Source organism: Cibotium barometz, chromosome 63 (genome assembly GCF_041138505.1).
Source record: "Cibotium barometz isolate CiBa-2024 chromosome 63, ASM4113850v1, whole genome shotgun sequence".
NCBI lineage: Eukaryota > Viridiplantae > Streptophyta > Polypodiopsida > Cyatheales > Cibotiaceae > Cibotium > Cibotium barometz.
The window spans coordinates 9612321-9629716 of NC_141108.1; the positions used below are offsets into that span (position 1 = coordinate 9612321).

Consider the following 17396-nt stretch of genomic DNA (forward strand, 5'->3'; position numbering starts at 1 on the left):
AGCTCATTTGAAGTCTAAGGCACCAGATCTAGACTCCCCGCATACTCTGTTTTCTGCACACAAAACAGTGGATTAATTTGCTAATCAGTGATTAATCAATGCTAATCACTATATTTTGGTGCAATTGAGGGTTCAAATTAACCATTAGGTATCTGATACAGATCCTTATAACTTCAGATTGCAATTCGGAGTTGGTTTAATACTCCAACCATCCCATACAAATTGGTTACCCTTGATTTAATGTAATTTTTGGTAAAATTGTGCTGATAAATTTGTGAAAATCATCATTTTGCATTTAACCCTTGGTTAATGCCTACAAATTACACTCAAATTCAAGATTATTCATAGCCAGAGTTGCATTTGGGAATGTGCATAAGAATGAATGCTATACAGATTATGTATTGGACACATTACATCAGTGTAAATATGGGATCAGACACTGCCCTTGTCCAGAATAAGGCAAGAGGTAAGACCTCATGCATAAATTTGGGTTTGCATTGCATAATGACACAAGATAAACATCAAAAACCCAAAGGAACTGTCAGCAAAACATTGAAACATGTTGCTCACATGGAGCAAAAAGACCTGACGGACAAGCTCATGGCCCCAACCATGAAAGAAGAAGAATATCTCTTTCCAAGAAGAGGATCCACACCAAGAAGATCTAAAGGAAGAATTAAAGGAAGACATGAACACGAGAAGAGAAGCTGCCACGAGAAGAGAAGCTGCCCCAAGAAGACTGAAAGAAGAGACGGACGCGTGGAGAGAAGCTGCCCCAAGAAGACTGAAAGAAGAGACGGACGCGTGGAGAGAAGCTGGAGAGAAGCTGCCACGACAAGAAGACTGAAGAAAAGAGAAGATGTGAGGCTCCAAAGAGTGAGGAGCCATGTGAAAATCTCTGAGAGAGAGAGAAAGAGAGACCCCACAACCCAATGTAACCTGCCCCAACAAAGTAAAACTACCTCTGAGCCACCGATGATGTAGGCCATGTGGTAGATGTATGTGTGAGCACTTTAGTCAAGGTCGCGGGCACTTATAGTAGCCTTGGACACATAGAGAGAGAGTGTGTCAAGGACTATGGAGTTTAGGGGCTTGAGGCACTAGTCACGGACTACCAAGTAAGGGGAGGCAAACTTGGTATAGGGTCTAAGTGTACTAGGAATATGCATCTGAGGGGAGGTGTTGAAAATACAAGTGAATAGGATGTGTGCAAGAACAAGCCCTTGGTTAGAGGCTGTAAAAGAGAAGACGTAAATGTGAAAGAACCTATGAAAAGGTGAGAGGGAGAGAATAAAGGGTAGTATGAGAAGATTTAGGAAGTGTGGAGATATTCTGGGAAAAGTGAAGAGGTGGAGAGAATCATGGAAAAGAGGTGGAGTGAATCATGGAGAAATCAGTGGGATTAGATGATGTAAACTCTATAAATTGAGGCATTGCCCTAATGAGAATTTGCTGGTTTTTGAGTATCCATGCCTACATTAATCTATTTGTTAATTACCCACTAATTATGTCTTAATTATTTACTAATCACTTTGTTAATGATGTTGATTCTAGTGTTTGATCCACCATAGCTCATCACAATGCCCAAATTTCAACAAAACTTACACATCCCATGGTCATGATCAAATATGTAGTGGTACCTCTCATGCTTTTATTTTTCACACATTCACACTCTCCTCTCTCTTCTACAATAAACACACATCCATGTTCCCCCGCCCCCTTTTTTCCCCTTCTCCCCTCCCTTATTGTTTTTGAAGAGAAACCTTTCTTTTTCTTTTTTTTAAAGGCACAAGAAAGAAAAATTCCCAAATTTTATTGGACATAGATAATCGCATATTTTCTTAGAAAGTAGGACAAAAGGGAACATATTTTATTTATTACAAAATGAGATGACACAAACCAACTCTCCCTTTCCCCATTTTGCTCCAAAAGAGGGAAAAATAATAAATTTCCCTCTTTGCTCAAAAGAGAAAATGGTCCCCTCGAAATCATCAAAACTTCCAAAAAACAACAACAATACACACACACACACACACACACACACATATTATCAAAATTATGGGAGTATGCACAACAAAAGCAATAGTTGATAGCAAGATAGAACAACATATATGAGAGAGAGCAAGAACACAAGATGTATAGAAAGCTTTTATATTACCTTCTATTTCAGCCACTCCAAAGTTGGCTTGACCTTCACCTTCATGTATTGGTTGTGTTGTGTTACAAAAAGTGAGGCCTCTTGCCCTTTATATAGGGTCCACCAAGGGTTAGGGTTGGGCCAAACCCTAGATCCCTTTTCCACCCACATGCCCATTTTATTTGGGGTGTGTTCACACCTACATGACCTCTTTCTCTCACCCTTTACCACACTTGTACATCATATATTTTAACACCCCCTCTCAATGCCACCATAAAACAATGCCAAATATGGAGCAAGGTGAACATTGGACATATAAGAACAAAATGACCCCCTCTCAACCATACAATAGATGACAAGGTAGGTAGCCTTTATAAATTAGGATTTTACAAAAGTGATGAGTTATAGAGAAATGTGGTTCACTCCCAATTCTAGCAAACATGCTTCACTCTTCAACTATAAGAGTTGCTGAACTTACAAAATTCCCCTCAACCTTAGTAACATCTTTGGTACCATCTCTTCCATAGTGGCTTTACCACCCTTGTTGATCCTTCGCTTTGATGAAACCATCGTCTTGGATGTACCATTCTTCATTACATTGGCTTCATTGGTTGCATCTTATGCTTCTCCAATCCTTTCTCATGGTAGACACGCTTCATGCGTACATGTCTCCTTCCAATCATGTTAGCTTCCTTAGTCCAGCTTCCACATAGACTAACACATGGCTGCCACCCATGTTTTAATAGCTTATTCATGTGCTTCTCAATATGCTTCTTGCTTCCACCTTCCCCTTCATCATCATGATGCAAAAATACATACACCAATGTGAACATTGATTTAGGAGAGGTCTTACTACATGTTTATCAACACAAGGGCAGTGTCTAACTCTATTACAATACGGTAGACGATTTCCATGCACATGAGTCCATCAAAAAAAATTTAAGGATTGGTTTTCGTGAAAAAGTTACCACACCCTTGGATGAGCAAGGATAAGCGACATCCTTTGGTTGAGCAAAGGTTGAAAACCTTTGATAGTAGAAAGGTTTAAAAAGAACAAAGGTGTGTAAAAAACTTCTGTTAAAAAACGAAAGGTTTTTGAAAAACCTTGGAGTGTGTTTTTTTTTTTTCCACTCACAGATGGCGCGCTATGGCGCTGCGCTGCTACCAGCTGTTGCTGAGGCTTGTGTTGTAGCAGCCAAGGGTGTTGCTTAAGCAACAGTAATCACCATACACAATGCGACAGGCATAGACGGAAAGCGATGACTGAAATAGCAGAATGGACGGAGGCTGCTGACGGAAGAACTCTAGATCGAGACGACGCCAGCGAGACCAGCAGAGAGTTGTTGATACAGTGCTTGCCACGATGTTGCATAAGCAACAAGCAGCTTACAGACGCTATTGATTAAGCAACAACATACACAAGATGTTAAGCGTAACGAGTGACGAAATACTGCAAAATGGACGGAGTACGACGAAGGAAAAAACGCAAGAAACTGAGATGGACTGCAGTGGACAACGTGCTGCGTTTTTTTGATACTGCTTTTGATGATGTCGCCCATGCCTTTGATAGAGAAAGAAAAGCTGATTTGAAGGGAACTTGGCCTTTGCAAGGGTTTGATACCATGTCAAAATTATGGGGAGTCTGCACAATGCACAACGGAAGCAATAGTTGATGGCAAGATAGAGCAACATATATGAGAGAGAGTAAGAACACAAGATGTATAGAAAGCTTCTATATTACCTTTTATTTTAGCCACTCCAAAGTTGGCTTGACCTTCACCTTCACATGTGTTGGTTGTGTTGTGTTACAAAAAGTGAGGTCTTCTATTCTTTATATAGGGTCCACCAAGGTTTAGGGTTGGGACAACCCTAGATCCATTTTCTACCCACATGCCCACTTTATTTAGGGTGTGTTCACACCTCTTTCTCTCACCCGTTACCACTTGTACATTATATATTTCAACATACATACATATATATATATATATATCTAAAAAAATCTTCCCCCTTCCCTTATGCTACCCATCATCCCCCATCCCTGTTTTCCTTTTTCCAAACTACTTTTGGTATGGTTCCATGCAATTAAATCCTTATCTTTCTATTTCACCCACTCAAATAATACCTAAAATTTTCTAAAAATTAAAAAATATTTAGAAATTTTTTTAAAATTTTCCATTAATTTCTTTGGGTTTCTCGAGCCAATCCTTGAGCAAAGGGAGGAAGAGCTTAGCTCTAACTATGACTCATGATCTCATGGCATGAATGTTTGCAAATGATGATGAAATCCCTTCCCCAAGATCCTTTTTTCCAAATGAATGAATGTTTGTAAATGAAGATGAAATCCCTTCCCCGAGATCCTTTTTTCCAAAGAATTGCATTGAAAATCCTACCATGGAATATGAAACAACTAAGAGACCACACGATATGGCCATTAATGATGTCGGATATGGATGTTGTTTTGTGTGATCAATGTTTTTCCTAATGTCTAAAGGAGAAATGCATGATTGATGGGATGATGAGGGTGTAGTTGCTAAAGTACTATAGAGGAATGCATGATTGATGGGATTAGCATATCCTTAGATGAGGGTATAGTTGCTAAAGTCCTATATCTCCCTAGGGATGGTTATGATTGATGGGATGATGAGGGTGTAGTTGCTAAAGTACTATAGAGAAATGCATGATTGATGGGATTAGCATATCCTTAGATGAGGGTATAGTTGCTAAAGTCCTATATCTCCCTACGGATGGTTATGGCCATTAATGATGTCGGATATGGATGTTGTTTTGTGTGATCAATATTCTTCCTAATGTCTAAAGGAGGAATGCATGATTGATGGGATTAGCATATCCTTAGATGAGGGTATAGTTGCTAAAGGAGAAATGCATGATTGATGGGATGATGAGGGTGTAGTTGCTAAAGTACTATAGAGGAATGCATGATTGATGGGATTAGCATATCCTTAGATGAGGGTGTAGTTGCTAAAGTACTATAGAGGAATGCATGATTGATGGGATTAGCATATCCTTAGATGAGGGTATAGTTGCTAAAGTCCTATATCTCCCTAGGGATGGTTATGCAAATGTCCCTACCATTGGATCATTGATTGATGCCAAGGATGAAAGTGGAGTTGGAGAAGTGTAGAGAGGAGCTGACAAGATCCAAGGAGGAGGTAGCAACTAGGTCTCAGGATCTAGAGATTGCTCAATTGGAGGAGAGGGAGAAACTTTGTGAGGCTCATGAGACTGATCTTGATTGCCTCAAGGAGAAGTTGCATACGCATGTTATACCCCCTACCCCTACTTCTATATCATCATCTGATGCCTAAGGGTTGGTTACTAGCCTTGCATGCTAAGGTTTCCCTCCTTTTTGGGTTGACGGAGACAACATAAAACTTTGGCAAGTAGATGGATGGTCTTACTAGTGCTTAGGAGTCCCTTCAGTCCATTATTGCCCTTACTCATGTATATATGCATTTATATTTCTATGATATATTACCTCTTGAGGGTTCCTAGGATAAATCCTTGGAGTGAGGAGCAAGTACATTGAGTGTTTTAGGAGCTAGAATCTTGTGTGAATGACAACATTATGCTTTTGAGCTCTATGTTATGCGGGGTGATTTGGTGATCCTAAATGAACTGGATTTTTATTGGCATGTGGGGTTCCTCCGTCCTCTCGATCTTCATGTTCCATTATATTAGCTCTCTCTTTTGTTTTAGTTATGTTTGCTAGTGTGGATGTGTCATTTATATCTTTATCATCATTTGTGGACTTTACTTTTCATATGATTTCACAATCACCTTTTGTGACAATATCATCGTCATCCAATTTTCTTGATGCACCTCCACCCCATATTGTTCAAGAATTAGTGTTTGTGATGCTATGATTTCCCATAGACGTGCATGAATGTGTGCATGAGTCTAGTACTATTGGTGTAATTTTTACTTCCATTTCATTCATTGTGGTGGATATTCCTTTATCTCCTAATGTCGAGCCCATTCCTCCTTCCTCTTCACCTTGATGTTCTCCCCCATTTTTTTTGGTTGTGTTTGCTATTAGGATGCGTCATTTGTGTCTTTACCATTATTTCTGGCCTTTAGTTCCATTACCATCATCGTCTGATTTTCTTGATGCACCTCCACCCCATATTGTTCAAGAATTGGTGTTTGATGTGTTGCAACTCCTCGTAGACATGCATGGTGCTTAAGATTCATTGTATGGTCCATTGGTTGATTGGCTAGTTATTCCTAGTAATTTTTCATATATACATGCATGCATTAAAAGTTACATGTCAATTTTTGATCCTTTTTGCAAAGTCAAAGTCAAATCCCTACTATACGATTGTATGCATACTTTTGTGGATTCTTAGCACATTGCCATAAAAAACATAACCATGATTATCACTCTAACACTACATTGGGTATTCAGCTTCCTGATCTTCATGTTAATGTCAATGAAGCCATTGCAGAAGAGGAGTTTGATATCTTATATTACCATGTCTAATCCGATAAATTTAAGGTTTGGTATAGTGTAGGAGCGTATGTGTGCTCTTGACTTTTTGAGAAATGTTGAACCTCCTTACTTTGTGGAAGGTAATGATGGTATAAAGAGGATCAAGGCTACTTCATCACTTTGATAAAATATGTTCCACCAAACAAATCAAGATGATATTATCTTGTATTACATGAACCTCTAGCTTGATCTTCATAAGTGATAACTTATATTTTTCCAAACATCAATGCAACTCATGTTCTAAATGTGCAATCGAAATCATATTCATCACTCATTATTTCCATTTTCCACTGTATATACATCTAGATTGTCAAACGTTAACATATGATATCACATTCATTTCATTATGCTTCAAAATTTGTTGTGGTGTGATATCATGGTTGCATAGCTACATAGCTTTGATGGGTTATTGAATTAAATTGTTGATGTTCATGTGACTTTTTAATGTTTTGAATGACGATGATGATAACAAAATGATATATCCTTGTCAAACATAATAATTCCCTTTCCTTTCACTCTTAATTTTCTTAATGGAAAATTCTAATCAATCTAACAAAATCTAATGAATCCAATTCAAACATAAAATGAAACCCAAGTCATGACAAGGAAACCCGACATGTTATAATGAAACTTGATTAATGGATGGTTATGTTCAATGGCCTAAGAAATGTTGGTAAAGGAAGGGAAGATAATGAACATGTTGTGGATTAAAGAAGGTTATAAAGTATGACTAGCAATCGAGATAATAAACGAGATGTACGTGGAAAGCTAGATTAGAGGACAAACAATTCCAATTAAAGCGCTTCATCAATTAAAGGAGAGACAATTCCAATTAAATCCCTTCATCAATTCCAAACCCTCAATATTTCCAAAAAACAAACAAATAAAGAACAGAATGAACAGAAATATGCCTTTTCGTTGCCTTTCCAATATATAATTGTATTACTTATAGCATTCAATTGCATTTCCTTCAAATAAAGAACATAATGAACAGAAATATGCCTTTTCGTTGCCTTTCCAATACATGATTATATTACTTATAGCATTCCATTGCATTTCCTTATCAAAATTCAAGTGCGAATGTCAAGAATCATGAAGAGTGTCATATTATGATAATAAGTAATATAAACACAAATATATGGCATATCTTATCAATTCATCGTTTAATGAAGTAAATCCATGTGGGAGGGTAAATAATGAATAAGAAGGTTATTGTTAATTGTGGTTCATTCTTTGATTCTATTTATCATGAAAATATTCTTTTTATTAGTTCTTGGAAATAAGATATACTTCCTTACAAGAACATTCCCTAATAAAATGTTCCTCATAGGAGCACCAAATGTTCCCAATTCTAATTAATGTTGTTATGCAATTGATTAAGTGTTTTTTGATTTTTTGTGTGTGTTGATTTTTCATGCTTCTAAATTGTCAATTCCAATAATGCATGGAAAAATATGAAATGCATGAACAAGAATTAACATTCCCATCCTAATCTCCACCTAATGGCTTAAAGCTTATGTTTTTGGAGTGAATTTCACTCCTAATCATAATTGCTAACTAATTCTTGATTCAATGCAATGAAATCTAAGCCTTATGGATTCCAAAATTATGTGAAAGACCAATGAAATCAAGGTTTTCACTTCCAAGTATGAAAATAGAATGCTCTTCAAGATAAAATAAATAACAAAAAACTAAACACATCCAAACCTCAAAAATCGGATCTTTTTTGGAGTGTGACCTCCTATTCAACATAGAGCAATATTGAAGTATGACCTCCTAATCAACAACGGGTAATATTGGGTGGTCCTAATAGCTACTCCTAGGCTAGTTCCCGTCAGTGGCGCCAAATATGTTCAAGGCAAGAGTTTGCCTTAGCATTGCCGAATTATGTGCTGATACCTTTGAGCTACAAATGCAATTCCTCTACATGGGCACGCTAGCTTGTCCATCACGTCCTTACTTCATTATCACATCAAAATGCTCCATGGCTATGGGGGTGAAGGAAGAGCTCTCTATGCCTAGGTGAGGCAAGAAGAGGTAACCTTTGTGGTGGTTGTCCTCTCTCACAAAAGGTGGACATGGAAGAAGCTAATGGAAGAGACAAAACTACAATCAAACCTATCTAGCATACATCCATCAAGCAAGATTCAATAGCATATAAGCAAGCAACAACAGAGGAGAGAAGAGATCACAAGTATTCTATTGGAAGGAAATGAATCTGTATTTCTTATTGTCAAAATTGCAAGGGAATGTATGTATATTGCTTATTGTCAAAATTGCAAGGGAATGAATGTATATTGCTTATTGTCAAAATTGACTTATATACAAGTGACTGTTATTCACCCTAGGATGGTTAGAACTTATAAATGGTCCGACTACTATTATTACTAGTCTTAAGCAAGCATGTACACAAAATTATTAGACTTTCCCTATTTGAAATTAAGATTATGGTAAGGCCACTTTATATGTTCTGGCGCCGTTTTACAAAAGATAGGTGCTTGTGCAAGAGGGTAAGATGGCAAAGCGCCTTACAGTGAAGTGGTTTTAACGGGAGCTAGCAAGAGTCCATAGTGCAGCACACTGGCTACTTCAACTTTCTTGGTGCTTTCAACAACACAAGCTCCACTTAGTGCAACACGCTAGCTACTTCAACTTGCTTAGTGCTTTCAACAACACAAGCCCCACTTAGTGCAACACACTGGCTACTTCAACTTGCTTAGTGCTTTCAACAACACAAGCCCCACACACTGGTGGCTACTTCAACTTGCTTAGTGCTTTCAACAACACAAGCCCCACTTTGTGTCAATCTGAGAGAGCCTTATTATATAATTCAAGTAAGGCTTACTATTATGATTAAATTAAATAAGGCTTACAATTACGATAACTTAAATAAGCACATGCTCGATCCTTAATCATCCTCTATCTTGTTAGCAAGAGACTGGATTTATTGATCATGTGAACACTACACAACATTGGCTTTCACTACCTAGCCTTGCCATCAATGTGAACACTACATGACATTGATCATTTGAGCACTACAAAATATTGGCTTTCACTACCTATACCTGCCATCAATGATGTGTAGAAGAAGGGGAGACCAAAGTAACATGCTCCAACTACACAACATTTCAGTGCAATGGGGCTTTTGCTAATAAAACAATGAGCAACTCCTTAAGCCATTGTAGACATGCATAATGCCATCAAGAACCATGATGGACTTTCGTTCTATGAAAGATTAGGCTATTGAGCTATTGATGTGCTCAACCTATGCTCCTCCTCCTCTTTATGGAAGTAGGATTGACTGATACAAATGTCTTTAACCACCAAAATATTGAAAAGCTATCATTTGGAGTGATTATTCCATTATGATGGACCTAATTGTAGAAGGAAACTCATGACACCACTCAAGACTAGTGGCGAGACTCGTCTCTGATGGGCTGAGCTAAGCACACCATTAAAAAAGACAACTTCGTGATGAGGAGACAATGCATCCCCCATCCTCTGGACATGAGGTTGTTGAAATTTGAGCTAAATGATAAGCTATGGTGGATCAAACACTAGAATCAACATAATTAACAAAGTGATTAGCAAGTGATTAAGATGTAATTAGTGAATAATTAGCACATAGATTAATGTAGGCATGGATACTCAAAACCCAGCCAATTCTCATTAGGGCTATGCCTCAATTTATAGAGTTTACATCAAGCATCTAATCCCATTGATTTCTCCATGATTCACTCCCAGAATATCTCCACCTTTTGCCTGATTCTCTCCACCTCTTCTCTTTTCCCTGAATATCTCCCAGAATATCTCCACACTCCTAAATTCCCTCATGCTACCCATTATTCTCTCCCAGTAGATTCTTCTAACCTTTTCACAGGTTCTTTCACAATTACATCTCCTCTTTTACAGCCTCTATCCAAGAGCTTGTTCCCACACACACCCTATTCACTTGTATTTTTCAACACCTCCCCTCAAGTGAATACTCCTAGAACACCTAGACCCTATACCAAGTTTGCCTCCCCTTACTTGGTAGTCCGCGACCAGTGTCTACTCCTCCCCTCAAGTTATCTCAGCACACCTGGACCCTGTATCAAGTTTCTTTCTTACTTGACAGTCCACGACCAGTGCCTCAAGTCCCTAAACTCCATAGTCCTTGACACTCTCTCTCTCTATGTGTCCAAGGCTACTATAAGTGCCCGCGACCTTGACTAAAGTGCCCACACATACATCTACCACGTGGCCTACATCATCGGTGGCTCAGAGGTGGTTTTACTTTATTGGGGCAGGTTACATTGGGTTGTGGGCTCTCTCTCTCTCTCTCTCTCTCAGAGATTTTCACATGGCTCCTCACTCTTTGGAGCCTCACATCTTCTCTTTTCTTCAGTCTTCTTCTCGTGGCAGCATCTCTCCACGCGTCCGTCTCTTCTTCCAGTCTTCTCGGGGCAGCTTCTCTTCTTGTGGCAGCTTCTCTTCTCGTGTCCATGTCTTCCTTCAGGTCTTCTTCATGGTGTGGATCCTCTTCTTGGGAAGAGATATTCTTCTTCTTTCATGGCTGGGGCCATGAGCTCGTCCGTCAAGTCTTTTTGCTCCATGTGAGCAACATGTTTCAATGTTTTGCTGACAGTTCCTTTGGGCTTTTTATGTTTATCTTTTGTCATTATGCAATGCAAACCCAAATTTATGCGGGAGGTCTTACCTCTTGCCTTAATCTGGACAAGGGCAGTTTCTGTTCCCATTTTTACACTGATAAAATGTGCCCAATACATAATGCGTATAGCATTCATTCTCATGCACATTCCAAATGCAACTCTGGCTGTGAATAATCTTGAATTTGAGTGAGATTTACAGGCATTAACCAAGGGTTGAATGCAAAATGATGATTTTCACAAATTTATCAGCACAATTTTACCAGAAATTACACTAAATTAAGGGTAACCAATTTGTACGGGATGGTTGGAGTATCAAACCAACTCCGATTTGCAATCTGAAGTTATAGGGATCTGTATCAGATACCTAATGGTTAATTTGAACCCTCAATTGCACCAAAGTATAGTGATTAGCACTGATTAATCACTGATTAGCAAATTAATGCTCTGGTTTGTGTGCAGAAAACAGAGTATGCGGGGAGCCCAGATCTGGTGCCTTCACTCCCAGAATATCTCCACCTTTTGCCTGATTCTCTCCACCTCTTCTCTTTTCCCTGAATATCTCCGAGAATATCTCCACACTCCTAAATTCCCTCATGCTACCCATTATTCTCTCCCAGTAGATTCTTCTAACCTTTTCACAGGTTCTTTCACAATTACATCTCCTCTTTTACAGCCTCTATCCAAGAGCTTGTTCCCACACTCACCCTATTCACTTGTATTTTTCAACAGAGGTTTGGGTACCATAGAATAGGCCTTAAATTTGAAGACAGTCATGGACATCTCTCTCTCTCTCTCTCTCTCTCTCATGTTTATACACGCACACAAAATCTCTTTACAGTCATGGACATCTCTCTCTCTCTCTCTCTCTCTCTCTCTCTCTCTCTCTCTCATGTTTATACAGGCACACAAAATCTCTTTGCATATACATACACACATACATCCATACTTTAGGAACTGGCACACATATAAACATATATACATATACACATACATCTACAATGTCTATCCATATATATTTATGTTTTTGTAAATATATATGTTCACATATATATATATACATTATATATACGCATTCATAGCTATACATCCATATGTACCCATGCATAGAAGCAATCAAGTATATATACATATATATGTTTTAACTTATCCTTATGTAAATGCATATATTTGCACATACATGTTTACATGGTACTCACATAGACTACCTATACATATGAACAACATCTATCTATCTCACATAGACCACCTATACATATGAACAACATAGCATACTTGTACCTATACACACACACACACTTACTTATTTACACACACACACACAGAGCTATACCCATACCTAATGGCATGACCCGTCCCTAACGGGCAAGAGTATTCTTGCATGCATAAAAACAAAAGTTGCCTCTATACAATCACACACACCAAAACAATTATAACACTTATGGTCTCTCTATTTTTCTCACCTTGTCTTGGCTACGTTTCACACCAAATTCATAGAAAAAAAAGGCAAGAGTAGCTATATGTAGACATCAATCAATAATCTTAAAGATTATTACATTATCTTTACCAATTTCCTTAACGAAATGCACTTCAGTATTTCCCTAAAAATGCAGCGCTTTTCCTCAAAGCTATTACATCTGCTACCCACAATGTAAAAGCCATCTACTAATCCCAATGTCTCTTTGATTGAGATTGTCATCTAGCCTATAGGGGTCTAAGACTATATAAATATAGCATGGATTGGGATCATCCCATTCATCAAATCCAAGAACTTCCCATTTTGGGCTAGGTTAGTATCCAAAAAAACCCAATTGTGGCATCTCCTCAAAGAAGATCGTATTTGACAATTTATTATTGTCATAGGTCAACTTTAGAATGTCTAATGCCATGTTCTGCATAAAAAATAATCAAACTATACATTAATAATAATCATGAAAAAAATGAGACAGACAAACACAATATTTTATATAAAAAAAACAAACCATTCAAATACCATAAAGGACCTGCTAGCACCAATGGGCACAAAAGAAGAACACAACCATATTTATTTTCGAATATACTTTTGCTTTCAGATACATTTAAAACTTGATCAAATACTTGCCATACTAGATCTCTATCACCAGAATTATAGTCTATTTCATAAAGATCAATAAAGTATAGGCTTTTTTTAATATTCATTAGCGCAATATTTTCATCTAACTTTTGTAAATCTAAACGTATAATAATTTTTAAAACATCATTCCATCCAACCATCATGAACCACCCATGGTCCAAACCAGTGTGGACCACGAAAAATAGAGATGCTCAAATTCTTTAGTCAACTTCACCCTTTCGTCAAAGGAAAGAGTACTCCTCATGTGCTAAAAAAAATGCAAGTCACCTTCTCCATCTCTGTCAAACATACATATATACATATAAGTAAGTTGATGCATGACTACTATGTGCAAGTGTATGAATCATAATTGTAACTACTATATGCGTGCACAAGGGTGTAAGAATCATGATTGTGACTACTATATGCGTGCGCATGGGTGTAAATAGCATAATTGTAACTACTATGTGTGTGTACATGTGTGTTTCAATTTGTAAAATATGGGTGCTTTCCCTTTAGTGTGTGTACATGTCTCTTTGAATGAATACATGCAAGTCCTTATATTTTTCTCCATGGATGTGTGTGTGTGTGAGAGAGAGAGAGCACTTCTCCATGTGTATGTGTGTGTGTGTGTATGTGTGTGTGAGAGAGAGAGAGCACTTCTCCATGTGTGTGTGTGTGTATGTGAGAGAGAGAGAGAGCTCTCTATCTCTCTCTCGAACACTTCTGCATGTGTATGTGAGCTCTCTCTCTCTCTCTCTCTCTCTCTCTCTCTCTCTCTCTCTCTATGGGTCCCCGAAAGTTGCTTGCTACATGCACATCGGGCTCTCTCTCTCTCTCTCTCTCTCTCTCTCTCTCACACACACACACACACACACACACACCCAATGGTCCCCGAAAGTTGCTTGCTGCATGCGCATCGGGCTCTCTCTCTCTCTCTCTCTCTCTCTCACACACACACACACACACCCAACAAATTACTGCACACATGTCTTGGAAAGTTGCTTGCTGCATGCGCATCGGCGGGCTCCCTCCCTCCCTCTCTCTCTCTCTCTCTCTCTCTCACACACACACACACACACACACACACACACACACACACACACGATGATATACTGCACGTAATAACGGCGAATACACGGAAGCATAAGGAGACCGGGCTTACTTCTGATGCTTGCAGGACTCGGGGGAGCAGACGGAGGAGGGGAGCTCACCTGCATGAGCAACCCACAGAAATCTCTCTCTCTCTCTCTCTCTCTCTCTCTCTCTCTCTCTCTCTCTCTCTCTCTCTCTCTCTCTCTCTCTCTCGCGCGCGCGCGCTTGCTTTCAGTGAATCATGTATGCTGCTATTGATAATGCTCATTACAATTGGCTTTTGTGATGCTTTGTTTCCTCAGAGAAAGCAACATGTGTGAGACGGACTTACCTCAGAGAACGCAACGCGGTTGACATAAAGCAAACAACCTACAAAAACAAAGAGAGAGAGAGAGAGAGAGAGAGAGAGAGAGAGAGAGAGAGAGAGAGAGAGAGAGAGAGAGAGAGAGAGAGAGAGAGAGAGAGAGAGAGAGAGAGAGATCTAGGCTAGAGCAACCGGAAGTAGACCGAGGAGGGGAGGCGAGGGCCAACTGGAAGTAGATCGAGGAGAGAAGGCGAGGGCAATCGAAAGCAGACCAAGGAGGGGAGGCCGTAAGGAGGACATCTGCAGATGAAGAAGGAAACGTCACTCGAATTCAAATTTAGCTGCAACATTGAAGGAGGTGGCTCTGCATGGCCCTGCAACCTACGAGATTGAAGGGAGCCGACTCTGCATGGAGTGGTGGCAGACCTGCAACCTGCGAGAGAATGAAGGAGGCGGCGGCTCTGCTTTGCATGGAGGTGGCGTGGTGCAGTGTAGTGCAGATGTGGCCTCATTGGCAAGACGGAGCTAAAAAAAAAATGACATGTGGCGGGGGGTGTTAGCCCGATTAGATATTAATAGAAGGCCCAAACTTCGAGTAAGAGATTGGACAAATGATTCAGCATGCTTGTACGAGCAGACCTCCATTTGAAAACCATATCACACGTGTAAGTACTCTGCAAAGGGTTTGAAATGCGTGTTAAGCCCGGTTAGATATTAATAGAAGGCCCAAACTTCGAGTAAGGGATTTGACAAATGATTCAGCATGCTTGTACGAGCAGACCTCCATTTGAAAACCATATCACACGTGTAAGTACTCTGCAAAGGGTTTGAAATGCGTGTTAAGGTAGTTTCACATTAGGTGGGGGATTCATACAGTGAATAAAAGCAGGCCAGCTACTAGCTCTTAAGCTTTGCCAGGTAGATGTCCACGTTGCCGGGTGGATGTCCACGTCAGAAGGGAACTTGGAAACAGAAGGTTATTCTAAGCTTATGTGTGTGTAGAGATTTTGAGCTATTTTGAGATGGGTTTTCAGGGAAACAGCAGGACAGTCTCTGGAGAACCTTGAAAGATTGCGGGTTTACTGCCAAGAAGATGTATGGGTTCAAACATGGAGTGGCAGCATTTGCATTTTTTGTGTTGTTTTTGATGTGAGGGCACCATGAATTTTCCGGTTGAGCAGCGACGCATTCTGGACAGGCAGCGAGAGCTCGCACTGCAGAGAAAGGAGGTAACAGAAGACGAAGAAGACGACGACGAGAAAATTGAAGACGAAGAGGGTACAAACATGGCCATGGCTATGACGAATCGTTTCAGCGGAAACGGCGACAACAAAGAGAAGCTTTTTTTGCCCGAAAGCGAAGGGTTTCCGGTGAAGGGTTCCGACAGAGAGCAGCTGAAACCCGGCAGAAAGCTGCCGGAAAGCGCCTTCCTGTCCCCAGACCGGCGCCTTGATGTTGGCGGAGTAGGGTTTGACGATAGGAGGATTGACTGGGGTTTTGCAGGGCCTCCTAGGGTCTCAGCAGGTAGAGAGAGGGATGACGAGAAAGAGAAAAGCAGAGCAGCAGCAGAGGATGGTCCGGCTGTAGAACAGCAGAGAGAGAAGGATATGTCTCCTGAAGCTATACAGGAAGTTGTTGCCCAGTACAGCATTGCATTAGCTGAGCTTACTATGAACTCAAAAATCATCATCACCAAACTCACCATCATAGCAGGTGACAACATACATGCTGCCAAGGGCATTGCTGCCACCATTTGTGCCCACATTCTAGAGGTAAGCATTGTAGCATAGATGGCTTAATTATGTGAATTAAATCCATGAAAGAATGAATTTAACTGCAATTATATGATCTTAACGTGGCCTTGCAGCCACTTGCATACATCCTACCCCTCTACAGCAGGTATGTATAGAACTCTCGCCTGTGCAGCCGGACAGGTTGAAGTGTTGCAGCATATTATAATGTCTCTACCTGTTTGTCAGTGGATGTCTGTTTTTGGGAGTAAGGCAACTACTCTTGACCGCATGAACATCAACCTCAATCAAGAAGGTCCTCTCTCCTCCGTCTTCTTTTTACCTAGCATCTAGGTAACCCTGAATATGGACACGATAGAGACTTTCTGATTGGTTAATAGTCTCTTGTCATGTGCATGCTAGTTGGGGCACCCCATGGACATGCGGGGGGCATTATTCGGCTATGGTACCTGACACTTGCACATGAAATGACCCTCAAATAAGCCACTTGCAGTCACAACTAAGGCAAATTCAAAGCTGGTTATGACTAGAAAAAGGGTGGACAACCAGCGAAGAATGTGTCAAAGGATGCCAACGATGCAAACTAGGATGCTTGGGTAGCCTTATTTGCTTGTACATGAAGTGATCGAACGAACATGAAGTGATCGAACGAACATGAATCTGTAAACATATTTGCTTGTACATGAAGTGATCGAACGAACATGAATCTGTAAACATACTTGGAAAGGGTGCTAGAGGCCCGTCTGCTATCGATGAACCGCACGCCGATGCTTTTGATTGATGGAGATCTTGAAGTACCTTACAAAAAGTATAATTACAAATTAGTTAGCACATCTGAATCTGAGTTACATGTCGTTA

The 17396-nt window shown here is 39.8% G+C and overlaps 1 protein-coding gene across 2 annotated transcripts in view; it reads left to right on the forward strand.

The window, feature by feature from the left end:
• The first annotated feature begins 15720 nt into the window (after window positions 1-15720).
• LOC147603654 (polyadenylation and cleavage factor homolog 4-like) overlaps window positions 15721-17396 on the forward strand; it is a 42961-nt gene continuing 41285 nt past the window's right edge. Inside the window, exon 1 of one of the 2 annotated variants that reach the window (XM_086796361.1) lies at window positions 15721-16559. In XM_086796361.1, the coding sequence (XP_086652487.1) occupies window positions 15948-16559 (612 nt within the window). In that variant the 5' untranslated portion in view covers window positions 15721-15947. The remainder of the gene's footprint in view (window positions 16560-17396) is intronic. The other variant, XM_086796362.1, reaches the window with a different exon arrangement.